General features: G+C 52.2%; 11 protein-coding genes across 11 annotated transcripts in view; 4 read left to right on the plus strand and 7 right to left on the minus strand.

Annotated features, from left to right (window-relative positions):
- The window catches only part of GUITHDRAFT_103145 (hypothetical protein), a gene marked incomplete at both ends in the record, with an annotated part of 6,520 nt that extends 5,746 nt beyond the window's left edge, over positions 1 to 774 (plus strand). The window contains 5 exons of the mRNA XM_005838149.1: positions 124 to 178; positions 228 to 339; positions 393 to 429; positions 474 to 549; positions 589 to 774. Coding sequence (XP_005838206.1) covers positions 124 to 178; positions 228 to 339; positions 393 to 429; positions 474 to 549; positions 589 to 774 — 466 coding nt within the window. The remainder of the gene's footprint in view (positions 1 to 123; positions 179 to 227; positions 340 to 392; positions 430 to 473; positions 550 to 588) is intronic.
- Positions 775 to 3,302: 2,528 nt separating this feature from the next.
- GUITHDRAFT_66145 (hypothetical protein) lies at positions 3,303 to 6,063 on the plus strand (the record flags this gene model as incomplete). Its single annotated transcript, XM_005838150.1, has 7 exons — positions 3,303 to 3,611; positions 3,660 to 3,740; positions 3,805 to 4,014; positions 4,069 to 4,442; positions 4,493 to 4,709; positions 4,767 to 5,008; positions 5,058 to 6,063. Coding segments are annotated over 7 exons (2,439 nt in total), but the record flags the coding sequence as incomplete, so codon positions are not given.
- Positions 6,064 to 7,024: 961 nt separating this feature from the next.
- On the minus strand, positions 7,025 to 7,641 carry GUITHDRAFT_103147 (hypothetical protein; the record flags this gene model as incomplete). Its single annotated transcript, XM_005838151.1, has 4 exons — positions 7,025 to 7,231; positions 7,320 to 7,418; positions 7,470 to 7,532; positions 7,579 to 7,641. The coding sequence occupies 4 exons, from the start codon at positions 7,639 to 7,641 to the stop codon at positions 7,025 to 7,027; spliced, it is 432 nt and encodes a 143-aa protein (XP_005838208.1).
- Positions 7,642 to 10,354: 2,713 nt separating this feature from the next.
- GUITHDRAFT_151016 (hypothetical protein) lies at positions 10,355 to 11,347 on the minus strand (the record flags this gene model as incomplete). The annotated part of the gene is made up of 1 exon (XM_005838152.1): positions 10,355 to 11,347. A coding segment is annotated over exon 1 (257 nt), but the record flags the coding sequence as incomplete, so codon positions are not given.
- Positions 11,348 to 12,919: 1,572 nt separating this feature from the next.
- Positions 12,920 to 13,816, minus strand: GUITHDRAFT_103148 (hypothetical protein; the record flags this gene model as incomplete). Its single annotated transcript, XM_005838153.1, has 1 exon — positions 12,920 to 13,816. The coding sequence occupies one exon, from the start codon at positions 13,814 to 13,816 to the stop codon at positions 12,920 to 12,922; it is 897 nt and encodes a 298-aa protein (XP_005838210.1).
- Positions 13,817 to 14,086: 270 nt separating this feature from the next.
- GUITHDRAFT_151017 (hypothetical protein) lies at positions 14,087 to 14,933 on the minus strand. Its single transcript, XM_005838154.1, has one exon. The coding sequence runs from the start codon at positions 14,811 to 14,813 to the stop codon at positions 14,139 to 14,141; it is 675 nt and encodes a 224-aa protein (XP_005838211.1). The 5' UTR covers positions 14,814 to 14,933; the 3' UTR covers positions 14,087 to 14,138.
- A 445-nt stretch (positions 14,934 to 15,378) lies between these two features.
- GUITHDRAFT_103150 (hypothetical protein) lies at positions 15,379 to 15,951 on the plus strand (the record flags this gene model as incomplete). The annotated part of the gene is made up of 1 exon (XM_005838155.1): positions 15,379 to 15,951. The coding sequence occupies one exon, from the start codon at positions 15,379 to 15,381 to the stop codon at positions 15,949 to 15,951; it is 573 nt and encodes a 190-aa protein (XP_005838212.1).
- A 499-nt stretch (positions 15,952 to 16,450) lies between these two features.
- Positions 16,451 to 17,125, minus strand: GUITHDRAFT_103151 (hypothetical protein; the record flags this gene model as incomplete). Its single annotated transcript, XM_005838156.1, has 1 exon — positions 16,451 to 17,125. One exon carries the CDS (start codon positions 17,123 to 17,125, stop codon positions 16,451 to 16,453), a length of 675 nt encoding a protein of 224 aa, XP_005838213.1.
- A 1,333-nt stretch (positions 17,126 to 18,458) lies between these two features.
- On the minus strand, positions 18,459 to 19,543 carry RPL32e (large subunit ribosomal protein L32e, cytoplasmic). Its single transcript, XM_005838157.1, has 4 exons — positions 19,527 to 19,543; positions 18,931 to 19,042; positions 18,685 to 18,880; positions 18,459 to 18,624 (listed from the first exon to the last, which is right to left on the minus strand). Exons 2-4 carry the CDS (start codon positions 19,039 to 19,041, stop codon positions 18,509 to 18,511), a joined length of 423 nt encoding a protein of 140 aa, XP_005838214.1. The 5' UTR covers position 19,042; positions 19,527 to 19,543; the 3' UTR covers positions 18,459 to 18,508.
- Positions 19,544 to 19,870: 327 nt separating this feature from the next.
- On the plus strand, positions 19,871 to 21,275 carry GUITHDRAFT_103153 (hypothetical protein; the record flags this gene model as incomplete). Its single annotated transcript, XM_005838158.1, has 11 exons — positions 19,871 to 20,045; positions 20,102 to 20,157; positions 20,199 to 20,273; positions 20,325 to 20,345; positions 20,398 to 20,471; positions 20,518 to 20,597; positions 20,662 to 20,736; positions 20,792 to 20,904; positions 20,951 to 21,011; positions 21,063 to 21,151; positions 21,210 to 21,275. 11 exons carry the CDS (start codon positions 19,871 to 19,873, stop codon positions 21,273 to 21,275), a joined length of 885 nt encoding a protein of 294 aa, XP_005838215.1.
- Positions 21,276 to 21,417: 142 nt separating this feature from the next.
- On the minus strand, positions 21,418 to 23,156 carry GUITHDRAFT_103154 (hypothetical protein; the record flags this gene model as incomplete). Its single annotated transcript, XM_005838159.1, has 4 exons — positions 21,418 to 21,746; positions 21,805 to 21,925; positions 21,977 to 22,201; positions 22,251 to 23,156. The coding sequence occupies 4 exons, from the start codon at positions 23,154 to 23,156 to the stop codon at positions 21,418 to 21,420; spliced, it is 1,581 nt and encodes a 526-aa protein (XP_005838216.1).
- Between the last annotated feature and the right edge of the window lie 771 nt (positions 23,157 to 23,927).

The following is a 23,927-nucleotide window of genomic DNA, read 5'->3' on the forward strand; positions in this document are numbered from 1 at the left end:
ACTACTACTACTACTCTCTCTCTCTCTCTCTCTCTCTCCTCCCCCCCCCCCCCCCCCCCCCCGACCCGAGGTTCCTCCCTCTCCCTCTCCCTCTCCCTTGAATCTCATCGTCTGCCTATGCAGAATTGCGAAGATGGTGCTGCGACTGGGCGCAGACATCAACGCGCAGAACGAAAAGGTGAGGCACAGAGGAGACGGCGGTTGACGTCGAGCTGAATGGACAGCAGGGCAACACGTGCCTGCACTACTGCTTCGGATACAACTACACAGAGCTGGGAGAGTACCTCATCTCCAAAGGAGCGGATGAGAGCATTAGGAATCATCTCAACGCCACCTGCCGTAAGCTGCTGCTCCCCCTCCCCGTGACGCTCCTCCATGTGATTGTGTGGCAGGCGAAGTCTCGTCCAGCAGCATGATGTCGTCTAGGAAGTGACTGTACATTACAAGTGATAAGTGTAATTTATGTTATGAAGTCAAACTTATTACAACGTCGAGTACTTGGTCGGGAGGAGGACTGACGACGATTCAAAGGAGTCAGGGGCAGGAAGAGTAGGGAGAGAGCAATGACACTCAGATGTGACGAGGCAGGAGCAGGAGCAGGAGCAGGATCAGATGCAGGAGCAGGAGCAGGATCAGATGCAGGATCAGATGCAGGAGCAGATGCAGGAGCAGATGCAGGAGCAGGAGCAGGAGCAGGAGCAGGAGCAGATGCAGGAGCAGGAGCAGGAGCAGGATCAGATGCAGGAGCAGATGCAGATGCAGGAGCAGGAGTAGGAGCAAGATCAGATGCAACTGAAGATGCAGGAGCAGGAGCAGGAGCAGGAGCAGGAGCAGGAGCAGGAGCAGGAGCAGGAGCAGGAGCAGGATCAGCAGATGCAGGAGCAGGAGCAGGAGTAGGATCAGGATCAGGAGTAGGAGCAAGATCAGATGCAGGAGCAGGAGTAGGAGCAAGATCAGATGCAGGAGCAGGAGTAGGAGCAAGATCAGATGCAGGAGCAAGATCAGATGCAGGAGCAGGAGTAGGAGCAAGATCAGATGCAGGAGCAGGAGCAGGAGCAGGAGCAGGAGCAGGAGCAGGAGCAGGAGCAGGAGCAGGATCAGGAGAAGCAGGAGCAAGATTGCAAGTTTGTGGAAACTGTTTACTCAATTTATACTGTTTCAGAGCCTGCCTCAGTCTTTTGAATTGGTGGGGTAGGGGTGCGTTGATAGGGACTGTAGTGAATCGAGCATGGGTGGGGTGGTAGAAATCTGAAGGAATCCACACGACACGGTACTTCCTTTGAGTACCGGTGAGGGTTCTGCTTTTGTAGTACAAAAAGAACTTTTTGGAAGGTAGGGTACCCTCATCCACGACTAGGGGTGGCTCAAAATCTACACTTGGTTTGTGTATTCAGGGTAGGGGTGGACTGTTTTTATCCCGTGGGGGTGGGGGTGGTGGTAGGGCAAGAAAGGCGGGATGGACGGCTGGGGCCGAAACTTGATGGCGACGGCGATACAGGGAGGGAATGGCATGCAGCCTGCTCCTTCCAGCGGCATGGCATCAAACCCCATGGTCTCCAGCGCCATGTCCCCCGCCGGTGCTCACATTGCTCAACCCATGCATATGGTGCAGCCTCCCGGTTCCATGCAGCTTCCGTCCCAGCCGCGACCGAGAATGCCGACAGGTGGAGAGATGCCAATGGCCTCTTCAGGTGTGTTTTGTGAGGAGAGAGCAGACAACTTTCTTGAAGTGTCCGATCTGTTCCTTCTCTTGGGTCAACATGACCTCGTGTTGGCAGGCTCAGCAGGGAATGTCATGGCCCACAATGTCGGACGGAACACGATGCAGATGTTGCAGGGACAAGGTGGCGTGCAAGGGCAGGGGAGGGTCTTAGGGCCAGGGCAGGGGAACATGCAGGCGCAGGCGCAGGCGCAGGCGCAGGCGCAGGCGCAGGCTAGGGCACAAGAACAGGCACAGGCACGGGCAAGAGCGCAGGCACAGGCGAGGGCTCACGCGCAGGCAAGGGCGCAGGCTCAAGCACAGGCTCAAGCACGGGTACAGGCTCAAGCAGCTCAGGCTCAAGCACGGGTACAGGCTCAAGCACCTCAGCCGCGGGGGCAGGCACAAGCTCATGCGCGTCCACAAGGCCAAGGGCGTGCAGACGAGCCAGGACACCATAAACCTGATGCGAGCGGTACGAAACCATTATCCAATTCAAAGTGATGTAAAGTGAGAAATGGCATTCACAGCTAACAAGGCTGCGAGTCTGGTTGACTGGTTTTCAAATTCGAAGTGCATCAAGAGTCTGGGAGAGTATCAGCGAAGAGAGGTTCGCACTCCTCCCGCGCTTGCAAGCTTGCTGACGTGGTCGCTTCAGGCAATCGTACAGTTTCGAGCGATGCTCGAGCTTCAGAAAGGGAATCGACTGCCGCCAAGAGTCGTCAACGCTCTCAGCAGTCTCAACGAAATGAGCCATAAGGAAATTGCCAGCATGGAACCAGCAATGCCGGGAGCATCGCCTGGCCCTAAGACTCCGTCGGGTCGGGGGGGGCAGAAGAAAAGAAACTCGTTAACTGCCTCTGAAAACGGAGATGCTCCTTCAAGGAAAATGAGTCACTCCTCGAACGTATCCAGATCATCCAATAGAGATGTTGAGAATCAGGGAAGTGGAATGGATTCAAACCAATGGAATGAGAGACAAGAATCACCATATGCGGTAGGATCAATTCATTTCATGTTTTTTTTGACTTTGCTGGTCAGGTTTTGAAGCCTAGAAAAGACGATTCAAACCAGCAAAGTGCGTATGACAATTCCTTGGGGCGGAACATTCTGAGGAGCAAAACGATGCGAGAGAAATGCCTGGAAGCAATTAAGAACAGCTTGAATGCAAATACGCTGCCTTCGGAATCAAGCGCAGAAACAGCCGAGAGAAGAAGTCGCAAAGAATTGAATGTTTTACAGGTATAACATTAATTGCTTTCTTTTGATCTACAGATCCATCACATTTGATGCCCAGTGCACACTTGAGATGATTTTCAGTGTTGTCTGAGATCGTGACTGTTGTCATCTGACTGTTGCCGTTTTTACAGATTGAAGAAAAGAAGCTTAAATTGCTTGGACTTCAAGCACGCTTGAGAGAGAAACTATGCAACAGTCTTCGACTCAATCTGCCAAAGGAAATTGCAAGTAGTGATAAGTTGGATGTAGACCTTTCATCCAAGTTCAATTTATCCGTAATTTTTATTTGCATACCTCTTTGATTGAGTGACCATGATGGCAGACGATCGCTAGACCGTCCACTTCCGTGTCGCTCAATGTAAATATGCGACTCTACCAGAGGAAAAAGCAGGCTTTCTTGAACGAAGTCAAGGGTCATTATCATTTCTTTACCGAATACCACAAAAAGATTCGAGAGAAGGAAAAGGAATTGGCGAAATTGGCCAAGAAGCAGGTTGAAGACAAAGTTGAAAGAGAGAGGAGGAGGAAGGAAAAAGCAGAAAAGGATAGGATAAGGGCGCTGAAGGAGCACGATACTGAAGCATACTTGAACTTGCTGAAAGAGCACAAAAATGAAAAGATTTTGAATGTTCTATCGGAAACCGACAAATACCTTCGTACTCTTGGTCTTGCGGTATTTTGAAGTCAATCTAGGATTCTTTGCTTAATTTGAGCCTTACAGGTCAGAGTTCAGAAGAAAAACACTGAAAAAAGACTGAAAAACAGCAAGTCGATGGATGTTAGTGATGGTGAAGACGATGACGTGAGTCATTATTCCCTGACATTCCGGTTGCACCTCTGATTCTGTGGATTTCAAGTTTGACAAGAACGAGTTCGAAAGAACCGATATCAAGAACACCAACGAGGTGGATGTGAAGGCACTCATGAAGAACAAGAACACTTATTATCACCTGGCTCACACTGAGAAAGAGGAAGTCAACTCGCAGCCGGACATGCTCGTTGGCGGCTCTTTGCGACAGTATCAGATGCAGGGCCTGCAATGGCTTGTTTCCTTGTACAATAACAAGATTTCTGGGGTGAGTGCTCTCCCAATGTTCCCATTCCTCTCGAGATGACGTTGCTCCGGTCAGGTACTGGCAGATGAGATGGGTTTAGGGAAGACCATCCAGATAGTTTCTTTGATAGCATACCTTATGGAGGTGAAGGGTGTGAATGGGCCTTTCCTGATCGTCTCGCCGTTATCTGTGATTGATAACTGGGTGAGGGAATTCGACGCCTGGTCGCCGACCGTGAAGAAGATCATCTACTACGGCAGCAAGCCGTCAAGGAAAAAGATGCAGCAAGAATGTCACAAAGGGACTTTCAACGTGATGTTGACGAGCTACGAGTTCGTGGTGAAAGACGCCTCCTTCATGAGCAAGATCAACTGGGTGTACATTATTGTGGATGAAGGTCATCGCATGAAGAATGGGAAATCAAGGCTCACCACGACCTTAAGCACCAAGTATGAAAATTGCATGATCGAGATTGCCAGCACCTGAACCAGTCTTGCAGGTTTCCTTCCAAGTATCGCATTTTGATCACAGGAACGCCGCTGCAGAACAACCTGAATGAGCTGTGGTCGTTGCTCAACTTCCTTCTCCCTGATATCTTCCGGCACGACTCTAACTTCGAAGAATGGTTCAACTCTGGAGACATCATGGGGGCCACGGGGGACACGAATGAAATGGATGAAGAGGAGCGTCTCCTGTTGATAGATCGATTGCACCAGGTGACTCGCTGCTCTCTTTGATTTGGAGAGAGTCGTTGTGTGAAAATCTTTCATCAGGTCCTCCGTCCTTTCCTCCTCCGAAGGTTGAAAAGTGAAGTTGAAGGAGAGCTGAAGCCAAAGGTGGAGAAGGTGATCAAGTGCAATATGTCTGCGTGCCAGTGGCGCCTGTACAGTGGGATAAGAGAAAACGGCATCGTTGCGCTTCAGCCCTCAGACGGGACCCAGCCGACAAAGAAGAAGACGGCAACCAATATCATGATGGAGCTTCGAAAAGCTTGCAATCATCCTTATCTCTTCTGGTACGATCAACGACCTGAGAGATTCTGCTCAGGCAAGCATTGCCACTAGTGAGATTTCTTCTCCCCTGACCTTTCTTTCTCGTTCCACAGAGTTGGTTCGTTCGTCCGGAAAATTCGAGCTCCTTTACCGCATGCTTCCGAAGTTGAGGAGCACGGGGCATCGAGTCCTCGTCTTCTGCCAGATGACCAGGCTAATGGACATCCTGGGAGACTTTCTCAAGGCGTGCGGCCACAGGTACCTCCGCTTGGATGGGAGCACAGACTCGCAACGAAGAGGAGAGCTGATTGAGATCTTTAACTCTCCTGAGTCCCCCTACGCGATCTTCATCCTCAGTACCAGGGCCGGAGGCCTAGGTCTCAATCTGCCAGCTGCCGATACCGTGATCATCTTCGATAGCGACTGGAACCCGCAGATGGACATGCAGGCACAAGATCGTGCGCACCGCATCGGGCAGACGAGAGAGGTTCGCGTGCTCCGGTTGACCTGCGCCAACACATTGGAGGAAGACATTCTTGAGAAGGCTACTTACAAGAAGGAGCTAGGAGGAGCAGCAATAGACGGAGGAATGTTCAACGAAAAGGCTACTGTAGAGGATCGTCACGAATTTCTCCGGAAGATCTTCAGTAGGGCAACGAACACAACTAAGGCCGACGTACTGTCCAAGGAGGCGATGAATCAAGAGCTTGCAAGGGATGAGATGGAGTTCAGGATGTTCCAGGAGCATGACCATGAGCTACAGAGTCGCTCGAGTCAGCCGGACCTGATGACGGAAGATGAAGTGCCGTCGTGGCTCAAATATGAAGAGGACGATAAGACTTCTGCGAGCAGGAAGAAGGAGCTGGAGAGGGCCGAGAAAGCTTCACGCAAGAGCAGGATGCGGAAGACTGCGAGCTACAAGGAGGAGGACATCTCTCACAGCAGCGACGTGGACTCTTCGGACGAGGACACCATCGCCGTTGTAAAGGAACGAGGACGAGGACGTTCCAAGAGAAAGAATCAAGAGCTGGACAGCGACAACTCTGATGATGAATCCAACCTCGGGGAAGAAGAGAAGACTCCATCCAAGGCTAAGGCAACCCCTAAAGCTGCACCTGCCGCACAGCCAGTGGACCACAACAAGGATTACTGTGAGCTGTGCAGGGACGGCGGCAATCTCATCTGCTGTGACTTCTGTGACTGTGCATACCACGAGCAGTGCTTGAGGGTCAACGCCAACGACCTTCCTGAGCTCTACAAGTGCCCCAAGTGCACAGGAGACTTCAATCGCCTCAAGGAGGAGTACCTAAGCAAGCCGCAATGTAGCATCTTCGACACGGACTTCTGCGATGTCTGCGGCTTCGGGTCTGACCCTGCCAACCCTCTCTTCAACTGCAAGAAGTGTATCCGCTCGTTCCACTCGTACTGCTCAGGGTTCGACGACGAGATCGACGTCAAGGAGTGGACATGCGCCGTCTGCTTGAAGCGAGATCGTGAGCTGCTCACATGGAGCCGAATCGTTCTGCCTCCAGATGATCTGCCTGAAGTAGAAGGGATTTTTGCCGAGCACAAGAAACCACAACCTGAGGCTCCACCACCGGCCGCCACCATCCCGGAACCCAAGGAAACGCAAGCCCCGGTTGAGGCGTCGAGAGGGAGAGGAAGGGGAAGAGGGAGAGGGAGAGGAAGGGGAAGGCCGCCACTGGTGGCGCCAGAGGCGAATGGTGATGAAGGAAGGAAGCGCTCAAGGGGAAGACGGTCTGAGGGAGCAGAAGGGATAGATGGAGAATCTGTGGACGGAGCAAATTCACGAGCAGATGAGAGCGAGGGGAGCCAACCACGGAAGCGCAGGAGAGGATGAATGAGCATGACGCAAGTGCACATTGTGTTGTTTACATTGTTGTCGTTTCATTGGTTGTGTTGAGATAATATCATTCCTACTGTTGTCTGTGAGAATCATCATTGAATGTCGTTAAGTTAGTCTAGGTGTCCCTATCAGTGTACAACCTCGCAAGATTTGGAACTCCTCACGAGATGGGCTACGGACTGTACTGCTCCTGACCAAACTGATCATGAGAGCTTCCGTCTCCCCCAGCCATCTTCTCTTGTGGTGTCGTTGCCTCTGATCCATCAAGGGGCGAAGGATGTGCTAGTTCAACGACAAAGATGGAGTTTCCCATTTCAACTTCATCCCTCAACTCCAGCTGTACAGGAGCTTCTTTCGTCAATGCTCGCTGTACCCCTTTCTGTGACGAGATTTCAGACTTGACAGAAGATTTAGAGGGAGAGGACGTCACAGAGCAGGGAAGGGAAATTTGGAAAAAGTTTTCAGACCTGTCGAATAAATGTGCCATTGATACTCCCGAGGTCCGTTAGCCAGAATCTTCTATCCTTGTAGCGAATCTGACCATGACTCCTCGAAACCATCTCATCCTTTCCATGCACGAGTCAGATGCTTCAAGTTTGAAAAGGAGCAGGGCTCACCTGAAGTATGCAGATGTCGTTCTTTCTTGATCTGCCGATCGATATCATCTTTCCATTTGGAACCTGAGACAGAGGTTGAGGAAACAAAGCTGAGACAAGGGCTAAATACCTTGATAACATTCCCCAATCGTGGACCACTGGTAAAATGCAGCTCGATCTCAAACCCCAACATTTTTCTATAAAGTGCTTGAAAGTATGGCACGCAAGTCCGGTCCACCACGTTCTCATATGCATTGATCAGTTCTTCAGCATCATCCCCGAAATCCTTGTAGCAGTTGTTCTTCCATATCAAATCACAAGAGCACAACCTTCGTTGCCGATGATTGACTTGTGAAGCCAGGGCAAGATCGCTAATTGACAAATTTTGTAGAATGTGAATATAGACATCATCTGGGATGGTTGAAAACAAAGAATTGTCGACTTGCAGGCTTGAGCGTTCCCGAGAATCATCGATCACAGAGCTTCGAGACTGCAACGGACTGTGGTAGATCAGCTCCAAGGACTCAAAATTTCGTTTCTTTGTTCGGAAAGAATCCTCAGAAATCAAAGGTGTGTTAAGAGAAATTTCTGAGCGTCTTGCTGCACCATGGCCTTCATTCTGAGATACACCACTTTCACTCATGATGACAATATCAACACACCTACAAAAAAGGGGATCAGTACACGATCTTCATGGATCTCGTAAGCGTCCAGCGCAATGGAAATTCAAGTTTTATGAAAATTATGCACACTCAACGGAATGTAGAGTTCAAAAAGCAGCAGGGAATAATAATCTATTGTCTGTTTCGCAATATGATTTCGTCACCTACACTCTCTTTCATCTTTTGCAAATTACCGTTAAACAAGGTCCAACGTCTAAATCCTAAATCTGCACCGAACAATTCTCAGACTAAGAGAATCCCTTACCCCTTCTCTTTAGGACAATTCCAATCTGTTTGCATTATGCTTTCAAAGATTTCTCACGTTCATAATATTTTCTTTTCTCGTCCTTTCCTCATACCACACTACCTCAAACGGCTTTTTCTGGTGTATTCCATCTACTCTTGTCACATGGATTGCATGCTCATTGATTCTTTTTTCCTTAAGATCATTTCTAATTGCTTCTGCCCTGTCTCTGCAACAAGCTTTGACTCGCTTTGTCTCTTTCGATCTGTTATCATCCTTGACCCGGAAACCTGGACAAGTACCTTGAATCCTCCACCTGTCCCATTACGCAGTGGTGCCCCCTCCTTACTGCTCCATCTGTCCCTTTCCCGCTTTCTATCATTCTACTCGATATAATCGTGCCTTCTCCTCCTCCTCCACTTCTTCCCCTCCCACTCCCCCATCGCACTCAGCACATCTTTGCTTTCCTGCATTGACCCCTAAACCCTCTCACCAGCACCCTCCAAAACACCCACCCACCTCCCTTGCCCCACCCCTATTTCTGAATTGCCTTGTCGAGCAGGCCGTGCCGTTACCCACCCAAATTTTCACACACCCCTTCTGTTCCCACAAATAACCCCACCCTTTTCTGCAAGATTGAAGTACCCAAACGACCATTCACCCCATTCTTTACTACAGTTTGACTACCCTACCAGGAAATTACGTTGGAACTCACCACCCACCCAGGCTCAAGAGTACCTCTACTAATCCTACCAATGTGCCCCTAATGTGATTGTCAAGTAGGGTATATACCCCTACCCCCAATTGAGGAAACAGGCCCTACCCCGTTTCATCAGACGCGATCGTCAATGGGCTTCAATCGGCAGTACCCCCTTTTGGAGCCATGTTTGCAGGGTTAAGAGACTGACCGGTGCTACCAATCTGTATCCCACCCTATCTCTCAACATCCACCCCACCCCATTGAAAACTTGACTACCTACCCTCCATTCTCTACTACCCCCACCGGTCCACATCGCCAACCTTCAGTGTGCTGCGAGTAGGGCTTGAACCATTTCAAGACTCTGTACCCAGAAATTGACCCACAAATGAGGGGGTGAGGGTGGTACCCCATCCCTCAGCTGCTTTGATAAGGTACCGTTGGAGGGTCCTCACCGAGAAAAGGTATGGGGTACTTGTACACCGGTACTATGATCTTCTATTGAGAGGGTAGGGGGTATCTTGCAATGGACGGTTACAGGACGCCCGTTCAAAATTTGATTCCGTTAGTCTGAAACGGCAACTCAGCAGTACGGTTCTTCTTTACTCAAAGTTAAGTTAATCTTTCGGGGACACAGGGCCCCTTGAGTGGGGCCCAAATCCCCCCAAAGGGCCCTGATTTGAAGACCCTCATACAGCATCTTCCGAAACGGAGAGGGCGCGAAAATGGTGGCATACGAAAGAGGAGGACGGGCACGTTCCGTTGATGAAAACCGCACAAGAAGAGACCCATCCATTGCTGAGATAAGACAACTTGAAGATGACAAAATCTGGGAAATCGCCGTTTTGTTATCGAAAAGCATGTGCTGCAAACAATTTATGAAAGTGCTTGCAGGCATGTCGCGCAGTGTGAAACGGTTGTATGAAGGACTAGAATTGAATCATAGGTACCTAATCGAACTTCAGATAGTGAAAACTGGATCATCAGAGCTATATTCATTGTTTTTTGTGCGATCGAAATCAGCAAATTCACAAAATTTGCTTTTTTCTGCATATTTTGATGTGGCGTTTGGGGAAGATTTCACGGGGAGCGGTGAAGTCTGGGTTGTTTTGGTATTTCATGGACACCCCTCCAATAGACAGTTGGTTTGGAGACGGATTGAGCTGCCGTGCCGGAGGAATCTTCGAGTTTGTGCTGTGGAAGGAAATTCACAATTTGCTATGTAGTCCTCGCTAGTTCTGTCATGCTCATCAAGTAGGCATCTAAAAACGAGTTGAACCTAACGTCAGTGTCATGACGATATCAACCGTCAATGAATGTGGTACTTGGAAGCCTTTGTTTACACATGGATAATTCATATTGAGGTGAGAATATGATGCTTTCATGGGCTCGCGAATGTTGGTGTTGATACGAGTGCAGGAATGTTGGAACTGAGGTTTGCCCAGGCTTTTCATGTAGGAAACTCCAGTTGTTCACTCGGATATTCATTGCTCGACTCATGGAACTCGATTTAGGCATCTGGAACTCAGTTCGTATCTGAAAGAAAGCTGCTATCACAGCAAACATGGAGATAATACTCCACTTCCACGCTTGAATTTCGAACAGTATTCTTGAAACTTGTGAAGAAACTTGTCAATCCCAATGATGAACACCTAAAACTATGTCTACCATTGCAGTTTGATGCGTGGAGTAGACTTTCTGTGACAGAGCCGCCGAGTTTGAACGCGGACAGGTGTTTTATTCAGACCTCGCGTCAAACTTGGTTGCAGAAGGTGAAAAAGAGGCCCCTTCCAAATCATGCATTTGCGGACGCAATTGATCATGAACCACCAACGCAACCATCTAGAATACAAAGGTGATCACCTCTTGTATGATTCTGATTCAGATTTTCTTAAATTCTTTGACGTTCCATGTTGTCACTCTAGCATAATTGCAAGTATGTGTCGAAGAGGGGAGGTCAACGAAATAGTTTCGTAATGCAAAATTGAAGCATTTTCCCATTGTCGAGGCTCGTGATGCTTTGCATGTGCTTCCTTGAGATGATTGAAGATGGTTGCTCTCTGGTTTTGGTTCATAAATGTGGAAACAAAATCATGAACAATGTAAACCGATCCAATGTTGGAAATTCACATTTAGCAGACAATCCCAACAAAATCATGAGCGAGAAATACAAACAAGGTACAATACGCAAGAGAATGAAAGGAATTGTCAGTCATAGATATAGATTTCGAGATCATAAGGGTTTGAGCGTTGTGCAGCTTCATGATTCCAGTCTATTCACACTGACATTCGGTCTGAATTCGTTGTGTCAGGAATTTACAAGCAGAAAAACTGTATAAAAAGTCCATTTGTCGTTGTGTAATAAGCCTACACTCAACTATCTCTGACTTGGACAGGTTCAACAGAGTGTAAAACATCGGTTCAGGTGGGGATTAGTGCACTTGAATGATCTTTCATCGCATTCAGAATGTAGAGAAGAAAATGCAGTACGAATCGACAATGATTACCGATGACAAAAAGAACTGTTGAATCAGTTTGATGAACTTCGACATGCTTGCAATATATTCATAATATGAAAATGCAATCGAATGAAGTGTTCAACACACTCAACATGCTTCCATTGCCATCTTTGGGTTTAGGGTTCATGAGTTTGGCGAGGCGACCAAATCACATTTTCATATTACAACATGATGAATAACTCATGATGTTACAACTTTCTCGTGAGTCATATACTTTTAGAATGATCTTGGTTGTGATTCAAGTGCAAGAAACATGTTAAAATATCAAGCTACATCCTCATCATCAGCTTTCCTGCGACTACCGCGCGCCATTGTTCGGCAGTAAATAGACCCCCACCACATCTCCAAATACCCCTACCCTATACTTTGACTGCTTTGTGCTTTGAAGCAACCGGGACAAATCAAAAAGCGATGGACCCCTACCCTATTAATTTCCCTAACCCTAAGAAAACTTGCCGAAAATCAAGAAAACGGCAAAAATCAAGGTCTGCAATTTGTGTCCCCGAAAGATTAAAAGCCTCGGCGGGCCTGTCGGAAGAAGGACTGCCGCAGTCACCGCCGGCCGCGACTGCCGCAGTGCTGGGGCCGACGCCGGGGCCGCGGGCGGGAGCCGAAGCGCGGCGACTCGATGAAGTCGAGGCAAGAGCACCAGGAGATCCTCCGGCACGACGGGGTCCAAGGGCGAGTCCGGCATGACTTTCGCCAACTTGCAATTTGCTGCTCCGGGCCTGCGCGGTTGGGGTTGAGGCTCATGACTCAGTGAAATACTGGTCGCGATTTTTGACGGTCATTTCCAGCCCACGTGCCGACAGGGGGAGGAGGGGGGGGCTAACTGGAACTTGACGCTCCAGGACAGGCAGACGTTTGCCGGGAAGGCGAGGCTGCACGGGGTGAAGTATCAGGCTTGCGTCTTCCCCAATGGGATGTGCTGCGTGTGGGGGCCTTGGAGGGGTCTGAACACGATGCAACAACGTTTTCACGGTCTGGCGTTCTTGACACTTTGCGGGAGGTGTCAGCGGAGGAGGGGATGGACTTCTGCGGCTTTGGGGATCCTTCACCGCTTCATGCAGCGCATCTTGAAGGCTCCAGGAGAAGGGGAGCTCACGCGCCTGCAGAGGAGGTACAACGCCCTCAGATTAACGCCCTCATGGGGCGTTAATCTGCGTTTGGGGAGCCAGCGGGTTGGGAAGCTCTTTCCTCTGGCGAAGTTCCACTTCAACCTCCACACTCTGCTTTACGGGAACCAGACAACTGTATACTTCGAAGGGGAGCAGATGTTGTTGGGTGTGTCTGTGGAGGATCATATCTCGTTGGCAGATGAGTTTCAATAAAAAACCCTTACTCGCGCGCTAGTCGTCCTCCAGCAGCTTCATCAGACCACGTGGGAGGTACACACCCTTCTCCTGGGCAGCCACAAAGGCGTTGATCGCAGCGGCTACCTCCTTGGTGCGAGCAGCTTGCGCATTCATCTTGGCTGCACGGGCCATCAGGATTTGTGCCTTCCAAAACTGCTCAAGAACTGCTATGTCATTTGCCAGTGAGGACTCCAGCACATTGCACAGGCGGTCTTGCTGACCGAGCACCAACGCAACACGGTCGCTGGACAGGCTGCGGCTGTTGTGGTTGGGCCCTTTCCTGTTGGGATGGAGAGCTGGATCCTGCTTGGCGCGCTTCTGCAGACCGCCTGAGGTGCCACGCCCATAGCTGCCTCCCTCTTCCTCCAACCACTCCTCAGCCTGTGCAGCGTTGTTATAACCACGGCGTTTAGCTGTGGTCTCCATAGCCTCCAGCAGCCTCTTCCTCGCGTTCTTCTGCATCCCCTCAGCATCTCTCTTCTCCCACTCCTTCCTGTCTTTCATCGCCCTCATCCTCCCGGCCAGATCGAGAATGAGCTTGTGCATCTCTGAGAGTTCCCCGTCACCATTCTGCCACAGCCTCACCCACTTTTCCTCCCCTCCGTTAGCGATTTCCTCAGCTCGTTTCTCAATCTTGCGCCATTTGTCCTTCAAGGTGTTCAACATGAGCTGCCCTGCAAACATAGGATGCCCGTTGAGCATCTCCTGAACCTGCTTCATCGTCTTCTCCTTCTTCACCTCGTCAAATATGGCTCCATCGTGGAATTGCATGACGCATTGTAAGATGATCTCCAGCTTGCGTTGTTCCCCATCCCCCTGAGGTCCTTCAACGTCTGTTCCAACTCGTGGTGGAGCGCCGATGGGGTCTTCAGCCTCCACAGGTTGCTCCATGGTAGCTGCGCGCGCGATTGGTGGGGAAAGGGCGAGGGCAGAATTTGAATAATAATAATACCTACAATTGCAATTCACAATATAAGAAAAGGCGTGTTCGGTACGCCAATTAGAGGTGGCAACCTGTGATGTGCAAATGTACTGTAAACTCTGCGAGCAAGCTTGCCCCGGGTTGCCTGTCCTTGAGCTCCACAAGCTCCATCACACCCTCAGCAGCAACAACGTGCCAGCCCTTCATGTTCCACACACTGACGGCGATGATGCTTCATTCAGCTCAAAACATGCTTCATTCAATCTTCTCAAGCAGCAAAGGGCCTCTAAGTTACAAGTACATGTCTACTCCGCTCCCCTCCGTGTCCGTTGACGACTCTGCCTGGCTGGCTTGCAGCTGCACGCGTCCCTCCATTCTCCGCCCAGCCTTCTTTCCCTTGGCCCGACCAAACTTGTACGGCCACTTGTCTACTCCCAGCTGCCTGCACACAAGCTTCATCGTCGACTTGCCGATGCCGATCTTGGCCGCGGCGACCTCGAGGCTCTCGTGGAAGTGGTCGGCGAGGAGCTCGAGGGTGATCTCGACGGGCTTGTCGGACTGGAAGAAGGACTGTCGCGACTGCACCCGCACCACCGGCGGGCGGGCGGGAGCCGAAGCGCGGCGATGAGGCCGAGGCTTGCCTTGCTCGGGAGAGCAGAGGCTGAAGCTGTCGTGGGGGTGCTGGAGAGTCTCCTCTGGCATCGCGACGCTACGCTGGCAAGCCATCAGCGACGCTGGCTCGAGCCACGCGTCCTGGCTCTCCTCGAAGAGCACCAAGAGATCTTCCGGCACGACGGGGTCCAAGGGCGAGTCCGGGAGGGAGGCCGACGAGTCGACCTCGGGGAGCGGGAGGCAAAAGAAGGCGTCTGAGCAGCTAGGTGACTGATCCATGAGGTGGTCTGCAAAGCAGTCATCGAGCATGGCCTGGAGCTCCAAGGACGAGGGGGTCAAGTGTAGCCACTGCATTGTCTGGAAGGGAGGAAAGCAGGGATCGAGAAAGCGAGGAGGGGGTAGGGACTAGGGGGAGAGGGCTGGGGTGTGCAGGAGGACAGGTATGGACAGCCAGGAAGGAGCGAGCAGACGGCGGAAGCAGGTAGGCCGTGGCAGGGGGAGCTGGGTGTTTTGTGCCGGCTTGGGCAAGGGTTGATATGGAGGAGGGGAGCAGGAGCAAAGGGAAGGAGTAGATTACTACAGGAGCCGATCCCTACGAAACGATGCGACCTGGAATGTCCTGGCCCCAAGCGCTGCACTCTGATGTGCAATGCGCCGGCGCGTTTGTCCGAGCGGGTAGTAAAGGACCCCGATGGAAGCTTCGAGAGCTCGAGGGGGCCGTGGACGGGACGGACGTGTGCATGCCAGACCGAATACTGACATGGCAGTCTTTTCAAGGCTCAACGATTGGATAGCCGTTGTGCACAGATCCTCTCAAAACGCTGTCCTTTCAGCCTGCTACTCTTTACTACGCCCTAGTCTCCATCCTTCTCTCCCTGAGAGGCATCTGGCAGCAAACAACAGCGGCAGGACAGATCGAATGGCTCTCTTCGAGATGTGTGCAGACGACTGCTACGACCTGATCCTCTCACATCCCTTCCGCCTCCCACTACCTCAAGCCGAGGACCCCGCGTCCGCCCCTGAGAGCTCCACAAGCTTGCAAGTAGAGGAGGACTCGGCCCTTTCTCAGGATGCTTGGACCCTCGAGTGCTCGGATGTTGAGGGTTTGGGTCCTGCCAGCCTCCCTGGAGACGCAGCGCTACACGCGACTGGCTGCTACTGCAAGACCCTCAGTCCCTCCCCCGCCGCCGTGCACTCCGAGCTGGATCCTGACCCTCTCAGTGCTCGCGACCGGCGGTCTTGTCCGCGGTCAAAGATGTGCCCGCCGGTGGTGCGGGTGCAGTCGCGGCAGTCCTTCTTCCAGTCCGACAAGCCCGTCGAGATCACCCTCGAGCTCCTCGCCGACCACTTCCACGAAAGCCTCGAGGTCGCCGCGGCCAAGATCGGCATCGGCAAGTCGACGATGAAGCTTGTGTGCAGGCAGCTGGGAGTAGACAAGTGGCCGTACAAGTTTGGACGGGCCAAGCGCAAAGTGAGGCCAAGCGCAAAGTGAGGCCAAGCCTTGACGAGGCATCATCGGCGCGCGACTCGAGGAGATCTCTATCGGGCGAGAGCGTGCAAGGCCGTATGAAAGAATGTAAATAAATGAGCTGTGCAACTAGAGAGTCTTTGGTCGCTTCGCCGGTGCCTTCCATCGCACTCAAGGCTCCTACCGCACGCATGCATACCATGGTAGAGATGAAGCCTGCAGGGCCTCAAGAGCCAAACCCCTCACCAGGCCCATGCTCGTGGCACCCTTCCACTCAACGCCGCCATGACCTTTCTGTCAACTCTGCGAGCAAGCTTGCCCCGGGCCGGGCCGCCTCCTTTGTAGCCAAACAGCTGTCTAGCCGCCAACAATCTCGCCTGTCCTTGAGCTCCACCAGCTCCATCACACCCTCAGCAGCATCAAGGTGCCAGCCCTTTCCGTTCCACACACTGACGGCGATGATGCTTCATTCAGCTCAAAACATGCTTCATTCAATCTTCTCAAGCAGCAAAGGGCCTCTAAGTTACAAGTACATGTCTACTCCGCTCCCCTCCGTGTCCGTTGACGACTCTGCCTGGCTGGCTCGCAGCTGCACGCGTCCCTCCATTCTCCGCCCAGCCTTCTTTCCCTTGGCCCGACCAAACTTGTACGGCCACTTGTCTACTCCCAGCTGCCTGCACACAAGCTTCATCGTCGACTTGCCGATGCCGATCTTGGCCGCGGCGACCTCGAGGCTCTCGTGGAAGTGGTCGGCGAGGAGCTCGAGGGTGATCTCGACGGGCTTGTCGGACTGGAAGAAGGACTGCCGCGACTGCATCCGCACTACGGGCGGGCGGGCGGGAGCCGAAGCGCGGCGATGAGGCCGAGGCTTGCCTTGCTCGGGAGAGCAGAGGCTGAAGCTGTCGTGGGGGTGCTGGAGAGTCTCCTCTGGCATCGCGACGCTACGCTGGCAAGCCATCAGCGACGCTGGCTCGAGCCACGCGTCCTGGCTCTCCTCGAAGAGCACCAAGAGATCTTCCGGCACGACGGGGTCCAAGGGCGAGTCCGGGAGGGAGGCCGACGAGTCGACCTCGGGGAGCGGGAGGCAAAAGAAGGCGTCTGAGCAGCTAGGTGACTGATCCATGAGATGGTCTGCAAAGCAGTCATCGAGCATGGCCTGGAGCTCCAAGGACGAGGGGGTCAAGTGTAGCCACTGCATTGTCTGGAAGGGAGGAAAGCAGGGATCGAGAAAGCGAGGAGGGGGTAGGGACTAGGGGGAGAGGGCTGGGGTGTGCAGGAGGACAGGTATGGACAGCCAGGAAGGAGCGAGCAGACGGCGGAAGCAGGTAGGCCGTGGCAGGGGGAGCTGGGTGTTTTATTCCGGCTTGGGCAAGGGTTGATATGGAGGAGGGGAGCAGGAGCAAAGGGAAGGAGTAGATTACTACAGGAGCCGATCCCTACGAAAGGAATGTCCTGGCCCCAAGCGCTGCACTCTGATGTGCAATGCGCCGGCGCGTTTGTCCGAGCGGGTAGTAAAGGACCGTGATGGAAGCGTCGAGAGCTCGAGGGGGCCGTGGACGGGACGGGCGTGCCACGGTGTGCATGACTGGCAGGGTCCGTCGTTCCGGTGAGGCCCGGGGATGCTAGTCAAAAGTAGCAGCCTCACGGTCGGCCGGGGCCCGGTCCTCCGGGGTTTTATAGTCCCGCTAAGGTTCTACTCAAGCCTGCCTCAGATCAGAAAATTTCGGGGAAGTTGGGGATGAGGGCTTTGTCGATCGAAGGCGCGTGCGATGGAGCCAAGTAAGAAGTGAAAGCTATGGTGTTGCTGTTGATCTCTTGCAATTTGTTATGAGGAAGCAATGTTTGCGTATGATTTTACCATTATTTCCTGCTCATCCTGTGATTCTTGATCTTTCATGTTTGGTTGCCTCATGTAAATGTGGCTCTAATTTTTCATTTTGGCATAATCTTATCCCGTCCTCGACCTCATTGTCTCCACATATGATCCCTGAGTTTGGCTATGATGAAGCAAATACAATCAAAGTTCTTCCCATGCAAAGGGCCGTTGTGCCGATGCTGAGAAAACCATTGTCATCTTTGCTCTGAGCCGTAGTTTCCCTTTTTCTGGATGTTGCGCTTCAAATCTTTCTGTTTCTCATGTATGATTTTCTACAGGTTGCTTCCATGCATGGACCGGATAAGTTGATTTCTTCTTTATGGCTGAATGATGATTTTCAAGAATGCCACCACTCATCATGCGGATAAGCCAGGTCAACAGTGGCTGTAGTGAGCAATTCACCGTGTCATTTAAAGTAAATCAACGTGTACATATCGATCGATCCTTCCACAAGTGTGTTCCACAAGAAAATGTGTCACACATCAAAGCCGACAACGAATGTGTAATGTACATGGTTGTGTGATGCGTGTGTTGTGTTTCATGGTCGAGTTGCCTCCGGGCTTTCATAAAGCGATGATATTCTCACACACGGCGACAGATGCTGCATGCGGATCGCAAGCAAATCCACACAATCGTTGTCAATCTCAATCGACATCCTGATCAATAGTTTGTTGACTCTAGCCCTTTCATTCTACCCCGATATATTTATTCTGACTCCTCAGCGCGCAACTTAGCGTCGCCGTTGGTAACCTTGATCCCAAGTTGCTCAGCACGCTCGACGATAGCCTTCCTCTTCCTGGTAGAAACGTTCTGTGCGATCTCTGCAAGCACACAGTGAGAATGAGCAAAGCAACAGGGGAAAGAATGTTTCTTATCCTCACCAGCAGCATACTTCTTGTTGTGCATAAGGAGAAGTTCCAACTCGGCAACGTTGGAGACACGGAACTTGAGGAAACCATCCGGCATCAAGAAACGCGTTTTCTTGTTGGAACCATATCCGATCTTGACGTGCTTGGGAGTACCCTTAAAATGCCTACGGAAGCGACCATCCATACCGTGGGGCTTCCTCCAGGATTGCTGTGAAATCCAGCATAAGCTTCGAGAACGGGAAGATTTTCTCAACTCACAGCCATTCTCTTGAAAAGGTCGGCATGGAAACGAACGAACTTGTTCGATTTCTTCTTGACAATTTTAGGGCGAACCGCCGGTCTCAACTTGCTTCTAGAGCCAACAGCCATCCTGCACGGATAAGATCAGAACATGTAACCTCATGGTTCAATGGCATTAAAGTTTTGAACAGAAACAATGCACGGTGGATCACAAGGCCATTTCCATGTCTGTGTGTAGGGTCCTTGTACATCAGCTTTCACGTACCCAGAACCAATCGCACAAATATGTCACGGCATACTTTGTTATAGAAAGAGAATCACAAACTCGTCACACACAGTTTCTTTGCACTGTATGATGCTCACGAAACATATGCAATCGAGTCAATAATCGAATTTTCTATTCCATCAACCAACACCACAACGAAAAGAATGCCTGGTGTCAAAATGTTGCATCAATCCCATACACCACAGTATGACAGAACATTACACACACTGATCGGCATGATCTCTCCAGTGAAACATGCCCAGCTGCCTTCAAGCCTCCTCTTGCATTGCCCCGCCCCCGCCAGCTTCACTCATGCCTCTCCTCCTTCCCCTCGTGCATGCTCGCTCACCCTCTCTCGCGCGTGCCGAAGAAAAAAAAGAAACGGTTACTTCCGTTGGTGGAAGGATCTGAGGGTGATGAGATTTTCAATCTACAGGGGTAGGGGTCACCTCAGATTACAAATTGACCGGTTCTTTATAGATATTTATTTAACATAAAGGACGGGTACTTTGCGAAGATTCGCTTTCAAAGCGGTTGAGGGGGTAGGGTCTCATTGAGGAATGAAGGTGCGGGATGAGGGGAAACATGAAGGAATTGGGCGAGTGGAGGGATGAGGTCCACCGGTGAACGAGGGGGATGAGGTGATACGATGGGATGAGGTGGGGATGCGGGTCTCCCTGAGCTGACTGCGCCATGATCAGTGTCCCACAACTGCTCGCTGCCATCATGGGCGTTGGGGTGGCGCTGGGCGCAGGAGGAGCGATGCTAGTGATGTCGACCAGTAGGAAGAAGAGGTTAGTATGCTGTGCAGACTATGATGATGTGCGGGAAGTCCCGTCTCGAGGGACGGGAAAGGATGACCCCATTAGTAGTGACGGGGCGATGGCAGGAGGAGGCTGAGGCTTGTGAGGCTTCCTGATGCAGAAGGGAAATCCTATGCTATAGATCCCTCATCGCCTGATATTCGAAAGATAACAAAGGTTTCTATTTTCTGTCCCTATCTCCCACTAATCGCTTCAAGGCCTTCCGGTGGTACTCTCCCCAGTTTTCACCCAAAGAAGTGCCGAGGTTCTACGACCTGTCAAGTATAACTGAGGTACGCAAGACACTCCACGTGAATCGAGTGTCGGCACTGATTTGAGGTTAGAACCCGACGGCTTTCCGAGATGTATGAGCAGAAAATACTATGCCGGTGCCACTGTGAACTGTGTTCCGCACAGGTGATAGACATTCTCGTCTCTCGATACTCTGCTCCTTCGTCCAAGCCAACTCACGTTGTAGCCTTCGATGCAAGGTCAGCCCGATCTCCTGTGCTGTCTATCTAATCATGCCCACCTCAGGGGGTTTGCGATCGGGGCACCTCTTGCTGTTCAACTGGGAGTTCCACTTGTGCTCCTGAGGAAATCCTCCAAGAATCCAGGTGACCTCGTCCTCTTCTGAAGCTTGTCCGTCGCCCGCAAGCTCGTCCCGTGATCTCCGCTCAGGGATCCTCGTCCAGAGCGAAGGATACACCAAGGAGTACAAGGAGGATCATGATGAGCGCATGTGCCTGCGTATCGGTGAGTCTGCAGCCTCCTCCCACTGCTGTGATCCGCATTGATTGACCTGCTCCAGATGCGCTGAAACCCGGGGACAGCGTCATTCTTGTGGATGATCTGCTGGCTACAGGAGGGACTGTCACCGCAGGACTGGAGCTCGTCTGCAATCTTGGGGCTACCGTCCTGGAAGTATGCTTGATCCCCTAGGAACCCGTAGTGAGATTCAGCTTGACAGGTCTGCTGTATCCTGATCTTGTCAAGCTTCAACCCCGTCTCGCGTATCCGAGCTTCGCACGGTCCGGAGCGTCAGAAGCTCTTTGGAAGGGTCTGACGAGCTGATGTCGCAGACGGGAGGTTCAAAGACGTTTCAGTCTTCTCCATCATTGAGGACTCATCCATACCGCCCATCAACTGTAGAGACCCTGTGAATTGGAAGGTAATTCTTTGTCCTGCCTTCTGACTGGTGTCTGAACAAGGCTTCAAACTTTTCTCAGGAGCGCAGGAGGATTATCGACGGCGAGCGAACAGATTTCATCCGTTCTACTTACAACCTCTCATAGCTTTATTAGTCTGCACATGATCTTCTTCAATATTCTTAGCTCACACGACCGTTCTCTCAACGAAACACCCACCTTGAGAACCGCTCCTTCGCATCTGCAACATGAACGGGATAAATGATAAATCCGCTCCGCTGCTGCAGGCTCAGGCGAGGATTTGAATCATTTCCTTATGGAAACACCAGTGGATAACAGCGCAGGAGATTCCGATAAAAACTGCGGCTATGGCCACGATCGCTACCTTGGAGAATCTCTCCACAGTGTCGTTCTCCTCCCTGATCTCCTTGTCCTCCTTAGAGAATTCGTGCTTGGGGTTGTTGCAGTCGACGAAGGAATCCTCGAGAACGCAAGGAGCGATCCCTTGCTTCCTCTTGACGACTGAGCTATGTGGAGTTGAGGGCTGACCTTGCACCTGCTTGGGGGAGGAAAACATATCCTCCTCAGGTTGCCCAATACGTGGTTCGCAGCCAGCCACTGTGAAAAGTTTCGAGTCAGCGGGGTTGTTGTGGCGTCTTCCATGAAAGCATCTCACCTCTCGACGACGTCTTGGTCTGAGACTTTTCGAGCTGCTCCCTCTTGTACTTCAAGAACCTTTCTTTGATCTCTTGCGTCTTCCTCGAGGATTCAAGCAGCACGCTCTTCTCATATGGGACCTGATCGAAATTCCTGTCAACCTTGCCAAGAGGGTTGAAAGTACTCGCTACCTCAACCGAGTTCGTAGGCGTCTTCTCAGCTGATGATTGAAGCTCACAAGGCGAGTCGTTTGTAGTGCAGCCCTTGACTCCAGATGGTGTAACCACCACCTCCTCATTCCCGGTCCCAACACCCCCTGCCTGCTCCTGCAATTGCACGACAGCGGTCAAGGGATTTGCAGTAGGCTCGAGATCTACAACACAAACCTCTTGCAGGAGTTCGTTTGCGTCCTCTGGCTGGGGGAGACGTCAACCACCAGCAGCGTGGGACCCACAGATTCCTTACCTCGAATTTCACACTTGCAGGAGAACGGCAGGTCTTCTCCTCGTTGGCAGGCTCAAACTCTTCTCTTTCCAGCGATCGCGCAGTCTCAACAGTTTCTCCTCCTTCTTTGTCGGCATTGTTGGGCGACGGCGAAGATGCACTTTTAGGAGGGCTGTCAACTTTTTGTGAAGAAATTTGAGGGAGCGGTTCTATCTCCCGCCTCGGCGCCGTCGGTTCGCTCTTGGCTGGCTTGATAGGAGGAGAGATTGACTTTGGGCCAGAGAAGCTCTTCGGGCTTATCTTTCCCTGAATTTTCTTAGAAGCACTGTCGAATCTCTTCTTGTTGAGCGAGCTAGCAGCCTTAATCTTTGATAGCGGCTTCTCCTCGCTCTCTTTCGGGTTCGGCGTCGTAGAGCTGCTCGTCAGCTGCTCTTTCGGGAACAACGTTGGTATCTTCGACTTTACCGTGTCTTTGCTGTTGGTGACGCCCTTGCAAGCAGCACTGTCTCTCCTCTGCGATGTGCTCTGCTGGTCGTGCCCGATCTGGTTCCGCTGTGCGCAAACGGAGTCAAAATTCAGCGTTGTCGGTGAGAAGTCGTCATGGTCGAAGTTGATGTCTTCGAGCCCATGCAGCTCTGCCGTGTTGGGGGAAAGATTCTGGCAGCTGCCTGCTGTAGATGCAGGGAGGTTCTGACCCTTCGAGGGGGATACCTTGTCCAGCTCCAGTCGCCTGGGCGACGGCAATTCCACCGCCATCTCCTCGTTTTGGAAGCTCTGCATCCTCAACAGCTCTTGAGTGTTGGGCGAGATGCTGCCCTTGGATCCTTGCTGGTCCTTTGTCTCGCTCGTGCTGCTCCTCTTCATAGATTCCCCGTCTGCAGGCAGGCTAGAGTTGGTACGATCCCGCAGAAACGACTTGAGGTGCATCTTGACTGATGTCTAGGCCCGTCCTCTAACTGACTCCTCTTCCTTTCTCTTCCTCCTCGTGTCAGGCTCTTCCTCCCTTGACCCGCTCCTCTTCGCTCCAGCCGCCTCCCTCCCCTCGCTCACTGACGGTGCTCGTTGATGAGTCCCAAGAATTCAAAAAGGCGTGCAAAACGCCGGGATCAACTCCTTTACTCAAAGTTAAGTTAAAAATCAATACGAGGACAATCAACTACTTCAAATGCCGGGCGGCGCCCCCATCCCGGAACGCCGGGTCCCCCTGGCACCGTGACCGTCGTCACCCGGGCCAGTGCCAGCCAGACTCGGCGGTGAGACAGGCTCTCACCCCGGGCCCCGGGCCCGACCGTACGCGGCCCGGGCCCGGCCGGTACTAGCCTGAGTCCGAGTCAGCCCGAGTCTGCCGCCCGGCCCTGGCGCGGCGGACTCCGATCGGACCGGACGCCGCGGGGCCTGCCCGGCCGGCGGCGGCCGGCCGGGCCGGGCAGCCGCCCGGGACCGTACGCCGACGGTGGGCCATTGCAGTACGGTCAGGCCCGGGTGCAGTGCCACGCACGGAGCCTCGGAGTATGGCCCGGGTGCCCGGCACTGAGGCTGGCCCGCCGGGAGGGCCCGCCCACCGTCCGGGTGCCCGCCCGGTCACTGGGTTGCTCGGAAACTTGTGAACCGTGAGCCTGTGTGCGAAATCGGAAAATGAACTTGCGGCCTTGTCGGAACTTCACTGAGAGTCAGTGACCGGGCCGCGCGGCCCGGCCC

This window comes from Guillardia theta (genome assembly GCF_000315625.1).
Source record: "Guillardia theta CCMP2712 unplaced genomic scaffold GUITHscaffold_12, whole genome shotgun sequence".
In the NCBI taxonomy this organism is placed as follows: domain Eukaryota; class Cryptophyceae; order Pyrenomonadales; family Geminigeraceae; genus Guillardia; species Guillardia theta.